General features: G+C 41.3%; 1 protein-coding gene across 5 annotated transcripts in view; it reads left to right on the top strand.

Moving 5' to 3' along the window:
• Positions 1–23,630, top strand: part of ARHGAP40 (Rho GTPase activating protein 40) — a 367,732-nt gene that overhangs the window by 330,198 nt on the left and 13,904 nt on the right. For all 5 annotated transcript variants that reach the window (XM_085619237.1, XM_085619238.1, XM_085619235.1 and 2 more), the window contains 5 exons: positions 815–892; positions 3,924–4,095; positions 5,905–5,987; positions 7,165–7,371; positions 22,725–22,865. In XM_085619237.1, the coding sequence (XP_085475363.1) occupies positions 815–892; positions 3,924–4,095; positions 5,905–5,987; positions 7,165–7,371; positions 22,725–22,865 (681 nt within the window). The remainder of the gene's footprint in view (positions 1–814; positions 893–3,923; positions 4,096–5,904; positions 5,988–7,164; positions 7,372–22,724; positions 22,866–23,630) is intronic.

Here is a 23,630-nt window from a genome sequence, read left to right as displayed (position 1 = left end):
AAACCTATTCGTACATAGGTTGCATTTACTAACCATTTGATGTGCAGATTGCAAATCCTAGTCCACAAATGGTTCCTGATACAGCAGCCTATAATTGTGTAGCTTTTAATTTACAAAAGATAAGATTTCAAGGGCTTTCTCAACTTATCAAGCCATGGCACATTCCTGATCTCTATGGGTGGATGGGCACACCTGTCACTGTAACTTGAAACATTTCACTGCCTTTATAACTTTAATGGTTTAATGTATTGTTTAATATTTGGTTCTTTTTTGCTGCTATGTTGTATTAGCATTCTAAATTTGTATACAGATCTACAGCACACCGGTGTATGTTGGTACCCCTTTCATGACATAACAAGATAAAATGAATAATTAATTACTTTAAAAGAAGAAGAAAAACTCAAACACTGCAATCTTTATTGCTTTTGCCGTTTGTCTGGTAGATGGGTGGCATTATTGTTTTGTAAGCTATATGTCCTGTGCAGATCCTTGGAATTCTTTAATGGGATGGTGTTGCAGTCTGCATAGCTTCTCTGAGCAATGTATACTGGGTGGGGAGGATATGATCTGCAGCTCTGTCTTTTGTCACAGGAGGTCCATCTACTTCTAGTGTCCTTAGAAAGTGGGAGATAAGTTTTGACCAGTGATTAGCATCAAGTTGAGGAGCCTTGAATTGAATCTGACATGTAGTGAATTTGACTCGTGTTACTGGATCTTAGCAAACAGGACTTTCAAATACGGTATACATGCTTTACACTTTTGCTTACCATGTTCATGAAGCTAAGATGTTTGTTCTCTCCTTCTTCCCTTTTAGCTGCTGTCTTGTTTGGAAAAGAAAGGGCTTGAGACGGAAGGTATTCTAAGAATTTCAGGTTCCCAGACTAGGATAAAGGTACACCTATTTAATTTCTAGTGGATCTACACATAATACTGAACTATATTTTCCTTCACAGAATGAGTTTGTAAAATTAGAGGCATCTAGAAAATGAATATCCCACGAGAAAAGTTGCAGTTTACTAACTGCAGGCAGGAGAAGAACATATTTTTGACTCAGAAGTACTGGACTGTATGAACTTTGACTTTCCAGTGGCAAGAGTGGGAAAAGGCAACACTGAGTAGAAAATATTGTGTTGAGAACTGCAGAAGGCAATTGTCTGAAGAGAAAGAGTAGCCATGTGTGCATATGTTACAGTGAGGCGAAGGAAAGCTGCTAAGAGTGGTAGGAGGAAAATTGAGGAGTGCTGGAGCTACAAGACGGGGAAAGAAATTTACTCAAATGGGATAGTTAGCAGATGGCTGGGGAGATTTTGTGATAGTGAGGTCAGAGGGAGCAGCCAGGAATAGGAGAGACCACACTTACGTGAGAGCAAATTGCTTGGGAAGAGGCAACTCTAAGGAAAGGTGGAGCTGCGAAATGTAAGCAGATACTGCACTCAACAGCGAGGGTCTCACGAGTGAGAGGTCACAGTGAACAAAATCTGTAGGCAGTGGGATGAGATTTGGAGCAATAGTGTTTACTAGGAGCACATACTCAGGAAGAGACACCACGAGTGGTAGAAGGTGGCACTGAGTGAAGAGGGGATTGGCCATAAGAAGGAGCTAGGTGATACTACTTATAAGCAAGGGAGTGTGGGAGTAGGAAGCTTATAGCATTAATCAAATTGTATATTCTTTCTGGAAAACATGACTGCATAATACTGTTAGATTCCGGATGCAGATATTCGTTAATATTCTTCAGTGTCCTAAGCTTGGTGTCAGAGGATGTTCATTGGGCCTCAGGGCAAACAGAGGGTACTGGGCCACAACAGTGGTGGTTTAGGTCATATGCCACTTGTGTCCTGGGGTCCATCCTGCTCCGGGTCTACAAACTGTACCAAGTATAGTTATTTTTGCACTGCACTCTCGGGGTAATGAGGGTGAGCACTCACTGGCTTGTCCAGGAGGCAGCCTGAGACGAGAGTTCTGTGCTCGATCAGTCAACCAACAGACACTGTAAGTTGGGCCTGATTTAAGGTTGGCAGGTAGGGGGCTTCGTCACAGAAGTGGCAGATATTCTATTCACTGTATTAGAAGAACTGTAGGATATAATGTATATGTAACATGACAGATGGGATATCTGTCGCATTTGGGCCTATCCTCTAAACTCTAAATCGGCTCCTTAATATCCGTACTACTACATACATTTTAATAAAAGCAAGTACTTTAATCACATAGTAAAGCTAACTACTAAACAATCCAGTTAGATTAGTGGAAACGATTTTGTACCCCTGGTTGCAATCACAGTGAGTATACTCTCTTCCATGGTTACATTATTCTCTCCCCACCCAAGTGACCCTATTAGTTACAGTCCCCAGTATTCTTTGGCAGACGCATGAATTAGGCATAGGTGCAGCTTATGTCACACTTACCTCTATAGATGTAGAAGTGCAACTCAGTTCAGTAGTTCTTACCCAAGGTTTAGTGTGGGCAAAACGTCTCCTGTCTATGCGCTCAATTTTGTCTGAGCATGTCTCAGTCCTTTGCTCCTCTCACAGGTGATGTCTCTCTGTACCACTACAAGCATGGATCTGGTGATATAGCGGGCACAGCCCAACGCTTCCATGTTTGCAGCACGCTCTCCTTGGCACCAACATTGATGGACAAAAATAGCACTGGGAGTCTGGATGTAATTACGTGTTTTTTATTTAGCAGTTCTGGCCTCCAAGTATAATTGCAATACACTCAGTAGTACTGTGTAGTTGCATTCTCACATACCAACAGATTTCTACTTAGCCGCAATGTAAATTCTTACAGTTGGGTGTCAACAACAATAGCTCACGGCCTGCAGCAGCTGTATGGGACGCAACCACACATGATTTGGTGAAGTTTTTGGGGATGTCCTCATGCAACTCTGTGCAGACAGACTGTGAGACCCACTCCTCACCAGTCGCTCCTGGCTTTACCCACTCACGCTGTTTGTCTCTTTCTCTAACTCTTTCCTGCTACCATGCAGGTAACACAATCATGGTACAAATAAATGTACATGAGATGTTAGTACAAGTCAATGGGACTTCACCTAACAGCGGACCTTTACATAAAAGCGGTTAGTAGGCCACTCTCTCTCTCTCTCTGATACCCAAAAATATAAGTGCTGATCACACTATAATCATGAAACACAGTAAGCTACCACTACCACTTTGCTTAATGCAGTCATAACATGGACAGTGATCGGTACCTTCAGTGAGAGTACACTGGGTTTCCCTCACCAGTTCACAAGACAGGTTCTGGATTTCACATTGTTAGAGACAGTCTTATATCTCTGCTTTCGAGATAGCGGAATGGTAGGGTTAAAAGAAAGTCAGGATACTAGATTCACATGTAGTGGGGCACTCAGGACAGGGGTATACATACACCCATTCAGATTCCTGTCTCAACACCTGCCAACACCAACAAATCACATGAATGCTCGTAGGAAATTGATAAGATACTGCTAGATAAGCACAAACAATTGTTCAGGCAAGGCAACTGTGTATAGGAAGGGATTGTCTTGCATAGTAAAAACAATTTTCTGAAGATGCTTGACCATAAAACAATGGGGGCCCGATTGATAAAGGTAAACTGAGACATTAAGTTTACCTTTATGAATCGGGCCCTTGAACTTCAGGTCTAAACTTAGACTTCAGGTCTAAATGTACTTTTGTGAATTGGGCCATTAGTAAACTAGTAATTTGCACCACAAAGATATTGTGTTTCGGTTACAAATGCCCCTGCCGCTATGTAAATCTGCACAAGCAGTGTGACAGGATTAATATATGTACTTAATCTGGTAAAATCAAAATGATTGGTCATTATTATTCTCTTTTTGCTCATTGGGGTGGCTGCCTCTTCTGTTGAGCTTTATGATGAATTAATATGATCAGTCTTTCTTCTTTTTCCCCCTCCAGTGCCTGCAACAGAAGCTCGAAAGTGACTTTTATGTCGACCTTTATGGCAGCCACTTCAGCTGGGATGATGTCCATCAGAATGACGCATCTGGGCTGTTGAAGAAATTCATCCGAGAGTTCCCGACTCCATTGCTGACTGCTGAATATATCTCTGCCTTTGCAGCAGTACAAAGTATGCCCTCTTTAGAAATATTGTAGCATGCTTGACTGTTATATAGTTTTTGCTGCCATACAAAACTAGTAGATAATAACCACTTGGAACAGATGTCCTCCGATGTTTTTGTTAGAAGAAATGCTGGCAATTCACTGTGAGAGCACCTCATTCACTTTCTAATCGATTTGTTCCTGACAGCAGGTTTTCAGAACAGGTCCAGCACCCCTTCAGAGAACCTTATAAAAATAGCTTGGAGTATATGTAGAAAAGTTGACACGTTAAGAAAAGGTTATTTCAATTAGTTTGTTGTAAATTCCAACACGTTATTCCAGAGGGGGAGAAGTATGTGTGAGTCCAGTAATCTGACTCCAAGTGTGAGTTAGTTTCTTCAGGTCATCCATAGGTACATAGAATAAATTGTTGAAATTGTAATTGCATTTATATAGTCCTTACTACCCCTGATGAGGCGTCGAAGCACTTTTCGGCGAGAAGCACACGACTCCGGAACAGAAAGGATTAGTGGTGTATTAATATAGGGAAATATGGAATTAATTTGAGCGGTGGACATGTGAGTCTGTTATATGGGTTGAAAAGGATGGAGGAGGGATAGAAGAGGAAGGAGTTTGTATTTATAAAGCGCTTGGTACTCCGGATGGAGCAACAAATGTGCTTTTTGAGGAGTAGCACGCTACTCCAGATCCAAACAGTATTTGTGGGGAATTAGTATTGGGAAATATGAAATTAATTTGAGCAGTGGACATGTTAGTCTGTTAGTGGATTGAAAAGGATAGTGGAGAAATAAAAGAGGGAAGGGTCTAGAAAGAGTTAATTTGGAAATTCCAGCAGCAGGAGCAAATTTGGGATGAGTAGGGGGGAGGTGGGCAAAAGTCAGAGGGAAACGTTTAGAAAGGCTTGATTGCGAGATCTGAATAGTATAGACCTCATTTCTGCATTTTAAGCCGTAAAATGAAGCAATAAAATAGTGTGGATTGCACTATGTTAGAGACGACAAATTACCTATACACATCAACTTCCTTCTACGGCCCAATAGAATATTTGCCTATAAACAGACAGATTACATCTATCCCACTTTTAACAGTTAGGGCATTTTACAATAGTTTAAATGTTATATGAATATCACTATTGTTATAGATGTACTGTGTTGTTGTTTTGTTCTTGACCCTTACAGTACATCCACAACATTTTTAGATTACCCCATTCTGCCCTATCCTTTTTCGTACCTTATATAGTCCTAAATCCTCATTTGACATAGTGGGGTGTAACTCCCACATGTATCTCCACGATCCTAGGTCCTCACCAGAAGTAGTGTGTGATATTTTATGTACCTCCCAGATATTAGAGCTTCACGAAAGGTAGTATGTTTTTCCTCCATGATCCTAGATCCTCACAAAAGCATTTTTCTGTACCTCATGTACAGCCATGTTCCTAGATCCTCAGTAGATATGTCATGTGCTGCAACTCAACCACTTCCATAATCCTAACTCCTGTTGAGAAACTGTCCATATGGCATTTGTTTATATTTTCTTATCATAGTTTTTGGGATGAGTGCTGACATTGGCCAAGATCTGGGGAGGTCCACCTAATCCAGTTTTGTTTAATGATTAAGATAGCTTTGTGAATATATTTTACCTTCCACAAAGGTTCGTTGTGTCTGGTAGATATTTCAATCTCCTGGACACCATAGATTCCAACCTGTGTATATTTCTTGCCATCGTCGGTTTTCCTGTGGTGCTGAATTGAGGATTCCCGGTTCAGAGGCGAATATTCATTTTATTAATTGAATTCTCATTTTTCTTCTCTTTGCAGATATTCCAGACCTGAAGCAAAGATTACAAGCCCTCAACTTGCTCATACTGATTCTTCCAGAGTCCAATAGAAACACTCTGAAGGTAAGGACATTATCATTTTGCAATTCAGTTATAAAAAAGGTTATAAGTAAATCTGAACCCAGGCTTCGGTGCTGGTTCTCCAGCAGTGAGATGGGCAGTGCTCTCAATGTAAGTTAGTTCAGATGAAGGACTTGAGGCATATAACTTAGCTTTTTCATTATATTTGTGTTATTCTTCACTATTTTAGGTTAGCTACATGATATTGCCTTTTGTTTTGTTGTTTCTTAATTAGAATCAGAGTAATCTGCAGCACAGGCATTATGTAATTCATTTCAAACAGTGCAATAAAACTGTTCAGAGTTTATCCAAATAATTTTTATTTTTCGATTTTTGTTTTTATTGAGGTTTTTTTTGTTTTCAAATGAATGACCTTCCCATGTGGCTTATCACTCCGGTTGAAAGATTAGCTGTATGGATGTTGTCTTCTGGGATCATTAAGATCCACACATTGAGTATTGTGTGTGATTTATTTTTTGTACCTTATTACTAGAGGTGGTTGAAAACATGTGTGAATATTATTTGCACAAGTTTTGAACATGTTTTTACACTTCTGGCTCCGGTTTACAATAGTCAATACCAGAAGGTCAGACCTGAGGGTATGTGTTAATACAAACACTGTACTGCACACAACTTGTTTTAAACTTTAAATCAGCATTACTGCAAAAACTAGATTTGCAACCTGTTTATCAATGCTGCTGGATATAAGTGACCCTATATGTATTCTATTCTGGTTTGAGTGATGCTGTCTGGCTTTGTATCTCCCAAACAATTTAAGATACTAGAATTGCCATTGTTACCTAAAGGAGGTTTATACAACCATTATTAGTCGTCACGCATTTTTTAAGTCACTGGCATTTTTTGCACCGAATCTTTGTTTTTAAAGGTAAGATCCTTAGGTTAAGTTGAATTAACATTGTTACTGCTCTGATGTTATCCTACCTACTTGTAAAAATATCCTTCAATATTGAAACCTAGTGTTTTGTAACAAACTGCGTCTAGTCTGCTTTGCAGACCTAAAACTTAACAAAATATCTAAAGAAGAATTGCAGTTGAAATCACTATTTTATTGAAAGATGTCCTGCACAGTGGCCTCCTCGGTTAACTATCAAAGCATCCTTTATATGATTTTTATCTGATTTTTAATATCTCCCCTTTTTCTCCCTCTTTTTTTCTTCAGGCTTTGCTAGAATTTCTTCGGAAAGTAGTTGTTCATGAGAAAAAGAACAAGATGAACCTTTGGAATGTTTCCACTGTCATGGCCCCAAATCTATTCATGCATCTAGGGATGTCCAGTAAAATCCCTGAAGGGAAGGAGAAGCAACTGGCTGAGGGAGCAGCTGATGTTGTCCGACTGATGATTCACTATCAAGATCTGCTGTGGACTGTAAGTCAATAGTTGATGGCTGAACTTTAGAAGATATTTAGCACAAGGTTTCCGGCTTGCTTCAAAGAAGTCAAAAGCTTACATTTGCTGATGGCAGGTCCAGAGAGTTTGATTTGTTTCCCATCTTTCCATCTTGGTAAGATGTGACAAAGAATGTCGCAAATTTCCATGACTGAGCAGTGATGTTGCTAAGCCTCAAGGAAAATGAGGATTCACCTCTCCAGGATCCATAATTGAGTAGTACAACTTTGTCATGATAGAAGTCAGTGGGTCACTCATGTCCGGTGTGGAACGGTGTCAAGGCTTCCGATTCACTTATGATCGCTTTGCCCAAGAGCCTGGGATTTAACTAACATTTCCTTGACGACCATAACTATGCTGCCACCATGACACCTCCCACACCTAAAATGGTGTTCTGCATCCATTAACACTAAACCTAAAACTAAGCTCTATTTTAACTGCGTCCTAGCCACTAACTCTTTGCCTTTCATTAACCATAACACATGTCCTAACCCAGCCCTTTGTCAGTGTTCATAGCCCCTAACCTTAGTTATCTCCCTACCTATAACACTTTTTCTGTCCCTCACATCAATCTAGTTATGCATGTCACATTTACAAAAACTCAAAACCTAATACTAGCCCTAGTCCAAGCCTTTCCTTTATTTCAACAAAAATGACCAACTGACAAATGTGCAAACGTTTTTTCTAATTGCTTATGCGAACTCATCTTATTATTGATATTCCAATGTGAATGATTCCTTCTAAAGGCATCATCTACTGTGGATTAATTGGAATGACATAATCCATTTAAGAAAATGCTGCAGGTTTCCATGCCTGAATGACATCCTGCATAATGGAGGTACCTGCCCCATCTTCCTGAGGGATCTTAAAGAAGATTTTTGTATTTCCAAGCTGATCTTGGTCACCCGTTAGATTTTCCTTGACACACTGGCAGTGCAGATGTACCAACTTCCATCTGCGCAGAGAAATCAGGCAGGTGTCCCACGGACCTCCCCTAATCCTAGATGGAAACTAATGCATTTTAGGAACAGACTAACCTGCCAGAGACACCAGATTAATTTTCCTGGTTTCAACTCATCCTTTGCTCTATACGCCTATACAGCATACTCACGAGACGCTTGGGCTAGTATTTTTAGAGGCTTTCATTGGAAGCCGAACCTGTGCATGACATATGCAGAATTATGGTGGCAGATATCACAGAGTGGCAATAGAGAATTGGCAGAACAGAAAAATCACGGATAGAGATACCATCTTAAGTTTGATTACTCCCCTTCCTACTGAATCTCTTCTAATAAGTAATGCCTAAAATGGCTGCCCGATCAGAGAAGGTATACATCACTGCATAACTGTTTGGTAAGAACACTCCGCTATCTGCCTACGACGCTCGACTTTTTCTGAGAGAGCCCAAACGGGTTATCAGCCAATGTCTTTGGAGAATTAGCTCGCTAGATGCAAGCATGTGTGCCTCTCTCAACTCAAGAGAGCTAAAGGCGTCTTATTTGTACTGTTTCGAAAGACGACTGTGAAAATGGGTTTCCCTTTAAATCTGACAGTGTGGGAATAATCTTGTGAGAATTCTTAGTTTTACATGAGAATATATGTTTATGAAAAAACTCTTCCACGAATATATGAACAAAGTGCACACTATCATATTGGAAAACAAATGTACAAAACCATACCAATACATTGTTATACAGTAACTTTCATAATGCAATATAAGCAATCCGCCATAGCAATGAACATTGGGGGGCCTGTAATTCGTTTCTATGTTTGTTAGGTGAAATTCCTAACACTAAGCCATTTTCTGACTTCGCATAATCATGTGCTGGTGAATGTAAAACATTTACTGCCATGCACGGTAAAAAGTTACCGCAAACTCACAGGAATTCAGAACATGAGCTGCTGCTGTTCGCAGTTTAAATGCGTCCTTGTGTTTAAGTTTGACACGAGGACACATTTTGTGCTAAAAGAAAGCGCCAAATTACAGATTGGCATTTCGTGTAATTACGTGTAGTTTTCAATAACTTTGCAGAAATTCTTCGTAATTATATGCAAGCAAATTACGCAAATTTGTCACATTCCTTCAAATATCATTTACACACATAGCAGCAAAAAAAGGATGCCAAGTTCTTATCAATGTATGAAAGACACAGTGGCCAAACGTGAAGAAATTATTAAGTGTTTCTAGCCTGGTTGAATGATACACAACGTTTTTAGCTTCCCAACTTACTTGACGGAGATCTCGTGTTTCCATGTGTTAATTTTTGGTTGGTCTAGGATTCTCGTTGCCAACTGGCCATATTGGTTGACAGTCATTTCCTGCCATCTTGTTTGAAGATCTCAGCTTTTAATATTGCTTGTTTAATGTCTCATTTATCTATTCAAATTGATGACTGTGAAGGGTTCATCTTGCATGAATGAGTTCAAAACCATCCATCTTCAGTGAGATAGAGCCAAGTGTCTCTTTTATATACGAACTGCCAACAGCTGAAATCAAACTAATGACTGCCGTATTAAAATCAAGTGCAGCGCCAGGTTCTTTTCTGCAACAGTAAACAAATACGCCTGGCAATGACTTATTTCTGCTAAAGCAATTCCCTGTATCAAAAATATCAACCTTCAGTGCATCTACAATGCAAATGTCTTTCAATTGAGTATATTGATTGAGATGTTTGCGGTGTGTGTGTGTTAGATGGAAATGCACACTGAGTAACACTGATGCCTTATTCCACAAGTACCTCTTATCCTCAGTCAGTCACAAACATTGCAGTAGTTGCTGCTTACAGGGGTTTGCAGCATACTTTTCACTCGGGTAGTCCCGGCAGTATTCGTGTGAGCAAATACTGCACATTTTGAATTTTGCACACCTCCTACTGGATGGAGGAAACCAAACCGTTATAAAGGCGCAGAACTAGGAATGATGACGTAAACTCCCAATAAATATTGCACCATGGGGGTCTTTTTGCTTACCTGTGTGGTTGCGTTAATAAGGGGTACCCCTTCCGAGTGCTTTTAGCATAGAGAAGTTGGTAGATCTGGACACTTTTGAACAGCAGGGTATGTTTCAAAGAACCTTGAAGCCAAGTTATTCTAATTTATAAAGTATACCAATATCCATCATAGTGTTTGTTGGACTTGGCCCTTTTGGCAGGTTTATCCCTAAACTTTTTGCCTTTCTCCCCACCTTATTTCTGACATGGTGTTGGTGGTTTTAGGCCTCTGGGCACTTTAGCACTGTGGTCCAGTGTAAAGTGTGTGCACTCTCTGTGTACATTTGGTAAGATTGGCCTGCCCTCCCATAGGAATGCATTGGGGATGCCCTGATCAGTGCGTCAGTGGTAATTCCTGATATGAGAGGCGCAGCGTGGTCAAGTTTAGTATATTTGGAATGGTAATAATAAATGCTGCGCAATTGGGTGCGCAGATTTATTGTGGTTATTTTAGAAATGTCACTTTTAGAAGTTGGCATTTCTGTGTGCTATGTGTCTGCCTGCCTGATGTGAATTGCATGTCTGGCTTATGAGTGACAGGGGCTGGGAGGTGTGTGTGTGGCTCCAGGAGGGGCAGGGTGAGTCAGCGCTAAGCTGAATTGGACATCTGCATTGGAAGTAGTGGGAGGAGTAATCCCTAACCCTGAATAGGACTATGCCCAGCCTGTACAATGCTGGTTCCACCCCCTGTGGTGTGTCTGATCACCTAGCCCCCACTTGACAAAGGGGAAGAGGAGCTTGGAAAACAAAGTGCTCCAATTCCCCCCTGAACCAGTTGCATCTGGTTCACCCATGCCCTGCACTGCAGACAAAGGAATGCTTAGTATAAATGTAGGGGCTGTGACCCCATGAGCATGTTCTGTCTGTGCATGTTGCTGAACCTGTGGGGGCGTGCTGCTGCTGGGGCCCAGGAGGAACCCCCATGAGGGCTTGCCTCCCTGGGCCCAGCATGGCCCTCTTCATCTCTAAGGACTTTTGTGGACCTCTTGCGCCCTGGGAGCGCTTTTTATTTTAATCATCCTGAAGGAGAGCGTGGGCTGTGCAGCGCTGTGCTGCCCGTCCTTTTAGAGGGAATCCCGACGTGAGGGTTTCCCCCGTGATGCCACTTTAGGAGCGGGTACCCACCCCGCATTGATGCTGACTTCGAGCGGGAGCCTATCCCGCTTTATGATCGTAGTTTTGGCGGGTGCCCACCCCGCTTGTGTGCTGGTTGTGGCGGGTGCCCACGCCGCCATTGTCGTTGTTTAAAACGGGAGCCTACCCCGTATTGCTGAGAATTGCTGCCGTGGCCTGATCAGACCCGGAAGTCAGGCAACGGGGTGCCTGACTTGGAGCGGGACTTCCGCATCAGTGAGGGAAGCCCGGCCTGCGTCCACAGACGAGCCAGAAGTGAAGGGCACAAGTGGCCAGCCCGAGCGGGGCTCCCGTGTGCTGTTGGGAACCCCGGCGCCAACAAAAGAGGAGGAAGGCAGGCGGGAGCCCACCCCGCCTACGCGGGAGCTGCAGAGTGCAGCAGGATACTAGACGAAGCCTCCCCATCGAGGGAGTAGAGCAGAGAGTCCGGTGAGTGGAGCCTGGTGGGTAGGGTGTGTGTGTCATGGCACGCTATCCGTGCCTACCCCCGTAGTTGCTCACTGTGGCATAGAGGTGCCAGAGCCTCTTTGAGTATCCACAGCGGTACCGCCATGACGGACAGCTGCAACGATGGGGGCAATTCTTTCTGAGAGGCCCTGATGAGAGGGGAACATCGGAGCACATTGTCGGTGCTCACACTCCGTGGCCACTCTGAGGGCCCAGTAAGCGCCCGTGTGGCGTTCCCAGCTGCCCCACCTGCTGGAGGGCAGCTGCAACGATGGGGGCATTTTTGATAGAGCCCCAGTGGGGCCCCGAGGGCACAGTCGTGCCAGGGCCCATTTAGATTGTTCTCAGCTGCGCCGCACCAGCGTGGGCAGCTGCAACGTTTTTGCATATTTATTCAGAGGGCACAGTGAGTGCCAGGCCTTCTTTGCATTGCAGCTGCACGGCAATTAGCGGCAGCTGCAACATTTAGGCCATTAGTTCTTTGAGGGCATTTTTAGCGAGACAGGAGTGAAGTACACTCCTGTGCCCCAGCGCAGTTGCGCACTTGTGGATTCTGCTGCATTGGTAGCCGCCCTGACATTTGGACATAAGGCATTCGAGCCCTCTGAGAAGGCCAGTTGGCCAGGGGGACTGTTAGGTTGATAGGACGCTAGAGTGAAGTACACTCCTGTGCCCCAGCGCAATTGCGCACTTGCGGATTCTGCTGCATCGGCAGCCGCCCTGACATTTGGACATAGGCATTTGAGCCCTCTGAGAAGGCCAGTTCGCCAGGAGGACTGTTAGGGTGATAGGGTGCCAGACCCTACTGTGATTTATGTGGTGCTAGGAAATGTGATTCATGTACTGTGTTTTATGCACCATGATTTACGCCTCTACTGTGGTTTATGTTATGAGGTTTTGCATATTGTGGTTTATGCTTGGGAGGTTATTCTCCACTGTGATTTATGCCTAATGTGAGTTATGATTTGGAGGTTAGGGTCTAATATGTTTAGGCTTATGATGTTGGCGTATAATGTATTTTGCGCCTGATGTGATACTGTGCATAATATGGTTTATGTTGCAGGATAATGCCGAGTACAGTGTTTGCCAGTAATTACTGGTTGTGCTCTATGTTTATTAGAAGTTCTACATTTACTATTTTCACTTTGTGATGGTTCTGACAGTGGTCCAAGTGGCCCTGTCATGTGTATATAATCCCCTGTAAATATTGCCTAGTGCCAGGGGGCACAGTGTATATTGCGTGATTGCTATTCTAATGTGTTTTATGATCATGCAAAGGCTATTTTTGATATAACCTTGTGTGGAGTTCCTTTTGTGGTGTGCCTTGTGTGTTGTTGCTGTGTGTGTTGCGTAAGCGCTTTACACATTGCCTCCGGATAAGCCTGACTGCTCGTGCCAAGCTACCAAGAGGGTGAGCAGGGGTTATCTTCGGCATGGAACTCCCTTGCCCTGACTAGAGTGATGGTTTCTGCCTGGCGTTGGCGCAAGCCTTAGCCAACCAGAAATCCCATTTCTAATAGTGTTGCAAAGCCAGGTGTATTGTATTGTAATTGCATTTATATAGTGCTTACTACCCCTGACGAGGCATCAAAGCACTTTTTCAGCACGTAGCACGCTACTCCTGAACTCATAAAGGATTAGTGTTGAATTAGTATAGTGAAATATGAAAGTAATTTGAGTATCGAAATGATGACCCCTCATTAAGAATGGATAATTGGTTGGCAATGCGGCAGCTAAAAATTGATGCACCCATCAAAGTTGCACATTAAGCTACAGTAACTTGGGGGCACTGTAGATGAGCATCTAGAAGACGACAACAAGTAAAGAAATGTTGCAGTTTTCATATTGTGCCCTGAACACGGGTAACCTATCAGAATGATCCCTAAGCGGAAGAAATGTCGGGGTACAATTTGAATGGTATCATAACCTACGCTCACAGATGAAGCTTCACATGGACGTTTGTGCCTGCTTTAAAACCACCTGCAACAGCGTCAGAAAGCATGGTTTGAATAACCGTAACCTTGAGGGGAGCACAACTATATAAATATGTACACACTGGGTGAAAGGAGTGAGACAGATCGAATATTGTGAGTGCAGTTATATATGTATAATTGTATACAGATTTGCTTGAATGTGCATGCTTGTGCAGACTAGGGGCAGTGACAGGAGAATGATGTGCTTGAAATCTAGAAACATGGGGCCTGAATCACAAAGGGCCTCCACAGTCGTGGGGGAGTCTCCGCTCTCGGGGTGGATTCTCAGAAATAAGAATTCTCATTGCGGAGATTCCATCCCGAGTGCAGAGACTCCCCCACAACCACAGGGCCTCCGCTACGAGTAAGAAGGCACTTTGTGAATTTGCTAGCACGGTTTGTGTGGATACTTAACTTGTAGCTGTGGGTGATTTGAATGTTGGGGCATCGGCTCATTTGTTTGAATCATTGTGGTACTCTCTGGGGTAGAGCATCTCTGCTGTTTTTTCACCTTCTTCCCCATCGCAACTTATTCACAAATTATAATCCTCCTTGTGATTTGCTTCCCAGACAACTACACACACAGTTCCCGCCAAATTAGGGATTCCAAATCCGATTTGCCATTCTTTCCTTCTTTTTGCATAAAGTAGACATAGGCTTACTTTAGGCCCTCATAAGGCTAGAAGTAGGGAGTGAAAAGCTCTCTTGATTAGATTCATGAAATATTTAAGCTCCCTCTGTCCAAGTATTACGCCTGTTGCATGCACCTTATTTTGTCGCAACTGAAGAAACGGTTTGAAGAACATGGTGCTGAATCATCCAACATCAGCAGCAGACTGCGACAAAAACATTATGGCCGATAGGCATCTTATCTAGAAATTACACAACAGTGGACCTGGAAGGGGTAGAGTTCACCGAGCATGAAACTTTAAAATAGCTTTTCTGCGCTTTGGTGCACTTTCAGGAGCAATGTGTGTCTTTTGTAAATTGGGGAGATACAATGGAGTCTCAAATGGTGCTCTCCAGTTTAATGCTGGATCCATTGACAATCGCAAGTGACATGTAATACAAATGTCTATAGGTGTTCACTGCAAAGAGAAGCAGTGGAATGTCTAATAAGATTTCCATATCACTTTTTCGAAAATGCTAGCAACAGGGTTTAACTTGAAAAAAATCGGTCCTTTCTACTAACCTTGTCATTGAGATAATTGATCGGTTTTTGACACTCTTCACCTGACTTAAACCTCTTACATCAACAGGCAGGCCCAATCACATATGTAACAAACATTGGTAAATGCATTGGGTTTCACCTATGTGATCAATAATAAGTTGTTTTTGTTGTAAGTTGTGATTTGGTGAATAGTTATGCAATATGCGTTACTGAAACCGTGTTGAAGTTTTAGGAATTGTTTTTTTAAAGAAAGGTGATATATTGTGTTGTTACTTGTTTGATTACAAACACAACAGCAGCAAATTAACAAAACCAAAGGTCTGGAATAAAAGAAAACAATGGTATCCTCTGAAGTTTGCTTTATTTAGAAAACAGACAGCTCTGCGGGTAACTGTGGTTTTTTGGGGGGCTTTTCCCTACACACTGACTATCACTGCTGAGGCACCTGGCTCCTTACAGTGTAAATGCACTGTATTATTATTAATTTCAATGTAGGCAGGGGAATTGGGATGCACTGAGAAATTATTAGGCCACACTGCAGGTTAGCCCAAATAGCCCTTTTAAATATGGACTTCACCTGCCGCAAACATGCATAAAATGTAAACGGCTATGACAAGAATACTTCACAAATTGCATGGTGCCAAAAACGAGATGATGTTTTAAAATTCAGTAATGTAATAAAGAAAAGGCCAAAGACCAAGCAAAAACATGCCGACGTCAAACACACTTAAAAGGCGTGCTCCTGCCATGACAATATTTCACAAAATGAACGTTCCCAAAAATGAGATCATTATTTGAAAGATGTCGGAGGCACACATTTATTAAATTAACAAACGGCCCAAAGTTAAAGCAAAAGACATGCAGGCAGCAAACTGGCATAAAATGCGTGCTGCTGCCACCACGAAAATATTTTACAGAATGCATGTTACAAAGAACAAGCTAATTAATCCAAAGGCCTTAGAAGGCAAAATTAAATAAACCAGAATCTACAGTCCGCAAACGCGCATAAAATTTCACCGATTGAGTGGTCGAAAAGTAGTTTTAAGGCATAAATGCATGGTCCAAAAAATGATGACATAATTATTTGCAAGATAACGGAGGCCAAGATGGTAACAAGCTGATTCGAAATGTGTGCAGACAAGATGAGAGAAACAACAAAACACAAACTTGCTCTAAATGCATGCAGCCAGGGAAAAATAACAAAATGTAAACAGTAAAACTGTGCAGCCTTAACCAAAAAAAAATAGGTTCCAGCCTCTAACTCTATAACGTGGATGGGATTGTGTACTTGGGCTTCGGAAAACTGATATGAGAAAACAGAAGGGAGAAAAGGCTACAACCAATAAAACGGAGGAAAAGTAAAGTGGCAAGCACAACGACCAATACGATAATAAGGCCGGAGGTAAGTCCCCTTTAAGATGTATTGAATACAATAGATTTCACTAGCACAGCGCAAGCGAAACCTACATTTTCTCCCCAGTATTCTTTGCTTTTTCGCTGTGTCATTCTCTCCAACTTTTAATTTGAATCTCTCAATACTGTCTGGCTCTTGTATATTAGTGCATTCTTATTAAGCACACTAGACCACCAGGAAATCAGTGTGCATAAAACCAGGATGACTCAGACTCCAACTCAGTCTTCATTAAAATCAAATCCAACCAAAATCAACCCATATACTGAATATGCACAAATTGTTTTTTTAGCCGCATTTAATATTGTAGTTATTGCTGTATATTTAATGCACTAAGGGCAGTCTGTTGAACTCCCAAAAGGCGGGTGAACTTTGTTGTTAGGTTTGAAACAAGTAGGGATAGACAGAGATGGTTTTTAGAGTTCAGTGCCTGGTCATAGCTGTCTACTGCAACACACTCTGTCTTCCCATAATCCGATTGATCACTTCTAACCTCAGAAGAACATTTATAATTTAGTTTCAAAGGAATGGTATGGAGTAGAAGCGCTGCAGAAAAGTAGGAAAAAAATGATGAATGTCTATAATAAACACAAATGCAAGATTAGTGAAAGAGAGTATCTAGAGCGAAGTCAATTTAATTGCATAAAGAAAAGGAAATTAGAAGTGCTATATTGGATCTGTCTGGCAGTCCTTATGTGGCACAAAATGTAATACCTCAAATTCTGTTCCTAAAACATTGATCATCAAGTGTGCACAAGGAGAAAGTATGTTTGTGGTATAAATTATCCCTAAATGTACATGATGGAGACTTTGCACCTTGCCAAGGAGCTTTTGCCTTTATCAGGTTGTGGATCTCCAAGGTGACTTCAGGTGTCCTCATAACATAGAGTTGGGTGTACTTTATTGCTTATATTGCGTACTGACTGTTGTGTGTGGTCTCTAGCACCTCTGCCCTGCTGTAACGTCTACTGGCATATTGTACACCCTAAATATCTAGTGTCATGTTCTCACAAATTTTAGTGTTATGCTGCCATTTCTAAACTGACATCAAAATCTGAGCATTAACAGATGTTATTGATATATAGGGCCCGGGCAATTAAAATGAAGGTGGTCTCGTAATAAAATGTTCATCTTTATTAGTATACATCAGGCTGGATATCATGGAGGATCACAGTATGAAACTTGTTGTGTTTTTTTTAACAGAAAATAAAAGTATAAAGAGGCTCGGGCCCTTGAAATGGTGGACCCTAAAGAGAAATATAGATGTGCACGTTTTTCTCTTGGGAATATAAAGGGTGGGTGTTGGAAACTGGGTATTTGATTGAGGGGATGAACTCCCTTCTCAGGCACCAACAACAGTCCCTGTCTGGGTGAACCACAAAAATGAATCTGTGCTTAACCCTCTGGTAGATTAGCACTAAAGCAGTCAGGCTTAACTTTGAGGCAATGTGTAAAGTATTTATGCAACACTCAAACAGTAATAAAGTGAAAACACAAGAAAAATTCTAAACCAATTTAGTAAAATATAGCAAATTTCAATAAATAAAAGGATACCAGAACAACAAAAATCCAATCCATACAACCGGCGATATGCAATTTCAAAGTTTTAGGTAGCTATAGTGCCTAAAAACACATAGCGCCACTCTTGGTCATCAGGTTGTGCAAAGTCAGAGAAAAGTGAGGCCAACCGCTATGGAGAGTGGGCCGGATACAGGGCCAGGGTTATTTCCGCTGAAACAGATACTTACTCAGAGTCCGCCGCGAAGGATCCAGAACATCAGGAATTCTCCTTTTCTTGTAGTATAGTACACTCTGATGCTAGCCAAGGGTCTAGGATCAGGAGAGGAACCTCTTGGGGATCAGGGACTCCCTCTGGTAGAGGTCAGCAGGACTCCTGCAGGTCCAGGCAGATGCAGTTTCAACAGGTCAGCTGGGCAGGCAGAGGGAGACCTCTGGTATTAGTTGTGTCCCTGTAGCTCAGAATAAGAGGTCAGCCAGCTGACTCTTGGAGTGATTCCGTTTAGCCTGGGATGAAGCCAGCTGGTCAAATCTTCCTTGCCAGAGAACAGGGCAGGCCTCAAGCAGCAAGTAAGTCCTCTGGGGAACAAGGCAAGCCTTAAGCAGCAGAACAATCCTCTGGAAAAAAGGCAGGCTCCAGCACAGAGCAGTTCTCTGGGGAACAAGGCATGTCTCAAGCAGCAGAGCATTCCTCTGAAAAACAAGGCAGGCCTCAAGCAACAGGGCAATTTTCTGGGAACAAGGCAAGTCTCAAGCAGGAGGGCAGTCCTCTGTGGAACAAGGAAACCCTCAAGAAGCAGGGCAGTCCTCTGGCAAACAAGGCACTCTTTCCTCTGTAATGTCCACATGTCCAGGAGTGTACTGAAAAGTGGCTCAGGTGATCTAGTATTTATAACGGGTGCCAGCTTTTGAAGTGGGGGTGCCATCCTGTCTAACCCCACATATGGTTCTGGAAAGTTCTTCCCCTCCCCTGCCAAGGTTCCTAGTAGTCAGTTGATACAATAGTTTAGTGTCTGGTACCTTTATGTGTGTGTTGGGGGTAGCCCTTTGCAATGTAAATGGGGCAGGGAACAATTCCGCCCCACCCATCCTGCTGACATCTAGTCACCCTTTGTCTCACTGTCAAGAAGGTATTTACAAAGGCCAATTGCAAAGTTGTTCAGTCATATGACCCAGGACACAGTCTGCAAGCAACAAATGGTTAGGACAAGAAAATGCCAACCTTTTAAAAGTGGAATTTTCAGAATTGTGACTTAAAATTCAACTTTCCTATTAAAGATTTTTAGATTACAATTCTTTTGCATCAGAACATAGCATTTCTATCTGTTCCCAAATAAATGTTAGCATTTATTTATTGTTATAAGGTAACCTAATGTTATCCTATGGGAGGGGTAGGCCTTAACTGTAGTGAAAAACTTATTTAGGAGTTTTTCACTACCAGGACATGAAAACGTAAAACCACATGTACTAATTTTTAAATACAGTACTCCTTGCCCTTTGGCCTATTTAGGACCTACCCTAGGGGTAACATATGTGTTTAAAAGGAAGCTTTCGGCCTGTCAAAAGATGTATTTTGCCAGGTCGAATTGGCGGTTTAATACTGTGCTACAGGCTGCAATGGGAGGCCTGAGACATGTTTTAAAAGGCTAATTTAGGGGGTGCCAAAACGAGTGCTGCAGGCCCACTAGTAGCATTTACTTTACAGACCCTGAGTACATGTAGTACCATATAGTAGGGACTTATAAATAAATTAAATGTGCCATTCAGGGGTAAGCCAATTTTGCCAAGTTTCATGGACAGAGCACAGGCGCTTTAGCACTGGTTAGCAGTGGTAACATGCACAAAGTACTGAGGCAAAAAAAAAAAAAAGATTTTAGAAAGCTGGAGGGTTGAAGGCAAAATCTTTGGGGGTGACCTTGTTTAGAAAGGGCTAAGTGATACAGTGGGTGACACCAGTGGTGTTCCTTTCATCATCCTTATAACCCTACTATCCAGGAAAAATAGATTGCGCTTTTATCTCTACAATACCTGCGCTCTGGAGAGCTCAAACCCACTGATGCCCTGCGTCTTAGACTCAGACTACAAGACTCTTAGAGGGGCAATCTCTTTCCATGCTCTCTTTTTTTATGCATGTATTTTTGTTTGCCTTTCTGCTGTTTTTGTTATTTTTACAAAGTGGTATAGGACAGTTTGTTGGTTTTCTGGTGACTACTGTTGCAGATTTGAGCAAGGGAGTTGGGAGTTCTAATGAAAGAAAGTTCCATCCTTTGTCACAGTTTGCTGATAAAATGCACCCATAATTGGGATGCACAGAGTCCCCAACATCCAGCATCACTGCCTTTCCTCTGTTATTTGTGCAGCCTAGTGTATCCCTTGGCTCGAAGTGTGTGTGTTTGTGTGTGCACGGTCGTGCGCCTGCTGCGCTGGGTCTATTGTGACATCACTGGTCACAGTAATAAGTTATTGAGTCGACTAGTGATCTTATTTTCCTATCACAAGAAAGTTCTGGCTTTAGACCGCCCTTCTAATGAAAAAATATAGAACAATGGGAGCTATTCAAATCCTGTATTTAATATTAGCATTTCTAATTAGCAGCCTATATATTGTATAGTACACCTATGTTGAAATGTTTAGGAAAAATGTTTGTATTGCAAACGGTTGTGTGCTAGAATATCTTTTTTTTTTCTTCTCCCAAATTATTTTTATTGAGTTTTCAAGGAAAAGAACATTATAAATGATAATAACAATCATAATAATAACAATTATACTGACAATTATAACGAACTAGAAAGCAAGGGAGAGCTACAAAAGAAGAAGAAAATGCCAAGAGGTTAAAAATTAAGTGATAGCGGTTATGTTAGAGATACAGGTAGTGTGTGTGTATATATATATATATATTTATATATATCACATTCTTCAGTCGGTCTATGATAAAGTTATGTTGCAGGCATACCATTGAGGACATCAATGTTTTGTATACGATGCACTATAAGGATAACATGTTAGAACATCAAATACAGTAGTATAGTAATCACATTCCCATTTCCTAAGTGCAAACCTAGTGACAAAACATCAATTAACAAGAAACTCTCATATATCTGCCAAAATTGAATCCAACTGTATAATATAAAGACATAATGGGGCAGCCTGAGGCAATTCCTATGTGGAAAGATCCTTATGTGGAGGGATAGGCGAGAGGACTCATGTTCGTGGTCGAGATCCATAGGGAGAGTGTCTGTGCAATGGTAGTCATCAAGAGGTTCAGTACAGAGTATGCGTTAGTTTGTTGGGACTTATGATTTTCACGGAGGGTCATATTTATATTTAAAGGAAAAGGCATCAAGGGACCTCCATAACTTCCTATGTGGCGGGCGCCAGGGTGAAGAGTGTAGAGAGAGATTATCAGCCCCTCTGAGAAAGGATAACCATTCTTGCCACATTCTGAAGGAGACTTCTTTGGAGTTCTTCCATTTATTAAGTACAATATTGCAGGCAAGTGTAAGCATTAGATCTAACAGCGGTTGTTCTCATCCGGTAGCATTGGGTCTAGAAATCCCAGAAGGATATGGAAGAATTCCCTGGGGGTTCGATGTTGAATGTTTTGTTTATACGCTTGTATGTTTTGTCCCAATATGTTTGTAGGATGGGGCATTGGAAGAGCATGTGAGCTAGAACACCAACATGTGCATTACAATTCCAGCATGTAGGGATCTGGCAAAGGTTAAGCTTAAATATCTTTAACAAAGTTGTTGTCAGATATAAATATTGTGCCTAAATATATTTTACTAACATTGCCTAAAAGTGCCTGAATATATTTTACTAAATATATTTTACTAAAATATCTCACAGCTGGGAATAGATTTGCTAATATTAACTTTAGTAGTGCGCTATTTATGTAAAGGATAGTTCGGACATGATATTTTGACAGAAGATATTTAGGGCACAATTTTCTGGTGCCATACAAAAAAATAATAGTAGATTTTTCCTTTGTCATTGATAAGAATTTCTCCTCTCACTTTCATGGGTGTTGCAGTAATGCATTGTTGCATGCATGTATCCTTTAAATGATGGGTAGCTTAGTAACTGCTTCGATGCCATTGAAAAAAAATCAAACCCGTGACTGTACGGAAAAACTCACACCGCTTTAAAAACACCAAGAAATTTTAGAATTATAGTTTTGATATCAGTAATTCATAGTGATTTTCACCAGTACAAGCAATGTTAAAATGCTGTTCGAGCACAATTACATTACTTATTTTGACAGGCTCACATTACTTGATTCCCATATAACATTTTATATTTAATATAATTTAATTTCAGCAACCCATAATATTTATCTTTAGTTCTATTTGTCCTCTTAGTGTGAAGAACCCTCAAATTTACACCGAAACATAACATTTTCAGACAAATAGTCTTTCATTGCAAGTTGATTTCCTGCTCTAATTTCTACTACTATTTGTATATTTAACACTAAACTTCATCTGTTGTGTATGATATTGTTTATTGTATTTCAGGCTTACGCCATACTGAATGGTTTTAGAATCATTTAGCCATTGCTGACCACTTGATAAAGTAGATTTTATTCCTTTTATGCGTTTTTTACACCTATTGGACATACCTACAATAACCATTCCCTTTGAGATATTTATTACAATAATGTAATCTATTCCCATTGTTGTTTAATCCAGGTCTCCTCATTTCTGGTGGCTCAAGTGAGGAAACTGAATGAGAACAGTGCCCGTCGATACCAATTCTATGACCGACGGATCAAGAACCTACTCCGGAAGATTCACCCGGATAAAGACCGGACGGAAAATACTCAGGGGGAGGTAACGGACATCTACTTTGCCAACCAGATGTTTCCATCATTTTATCCTGAATATCATCACATCACTGTCCCAACTAGCCCCCTCTCAAATTTTTCATTTAAAAAAACGTATTTTCAACTGGCTCCAACTTTCCCTTCTTGAAACCTGGTATCGTTATACTAAGACTTGAAAAAGCTTTTGGCTTACCTTCGTCCACCCTGAACTATAGTCTCATATTCTAGCTCCTTTTTTTCTCCAAAACCTTTAGTAGGCTAGTCTTTAAGCTGTGCAATCATTGCCACACCCCCTGAAATTTAGTTTGCATAGAATGCACTCCAAATACTGAAAGACTGCTCTGATGTGTTTATATATTTGATTTGTATAGAGAAAACATGCCCAATATAAAACTAAAACAAGATACATAAAAAGCAAAAACACAGAGTACAACTGAGCACTAATGAAAATGGAGACAATAAAAAAAGTCATACAGCATCATAAGCCTGATGTAACAGACCTATTCTCATTGGATAGTGAATAATACAGTCTTGCATGTTTTAGAACTGCTCTAACTGGGACATGCTTAGTACATAGAGCTGAAGTTTAATTCATAACAGTGTTGCCAGATAACACAAGCTTTGGCAAAGCCAATAGACCTAACCTTGGTAAGCTTGCAGTTGTTCTATTTGTTTACTTATCTGGAAGCATGTAGATAATTAAAATATCAAAAGTATAAAAAGCAAAACTGCGACTGATTAAAGGTGGTGGGCATATGGTTTCAAAGTAAGA

The sequence above is a fragment of the Triturus cristatus genome, chromosome 7, assembly GCF_964204655.1.
Source record: "Triturus cristatus chromosome 7, aTriCri1.1, whole genome shotgun sequence".
In the NCBI taxonomy this organism is placed as follows: Eukaryota; Metazoa; Chordata; class Amphibia; order Caudata; family Salamandridae; genus Triturus; species Triturus cristatus.
Note: the sequence above shows the minus strand (reverse complement) of the source record. Positions and strands in the feature narration are given on the sequence as shown.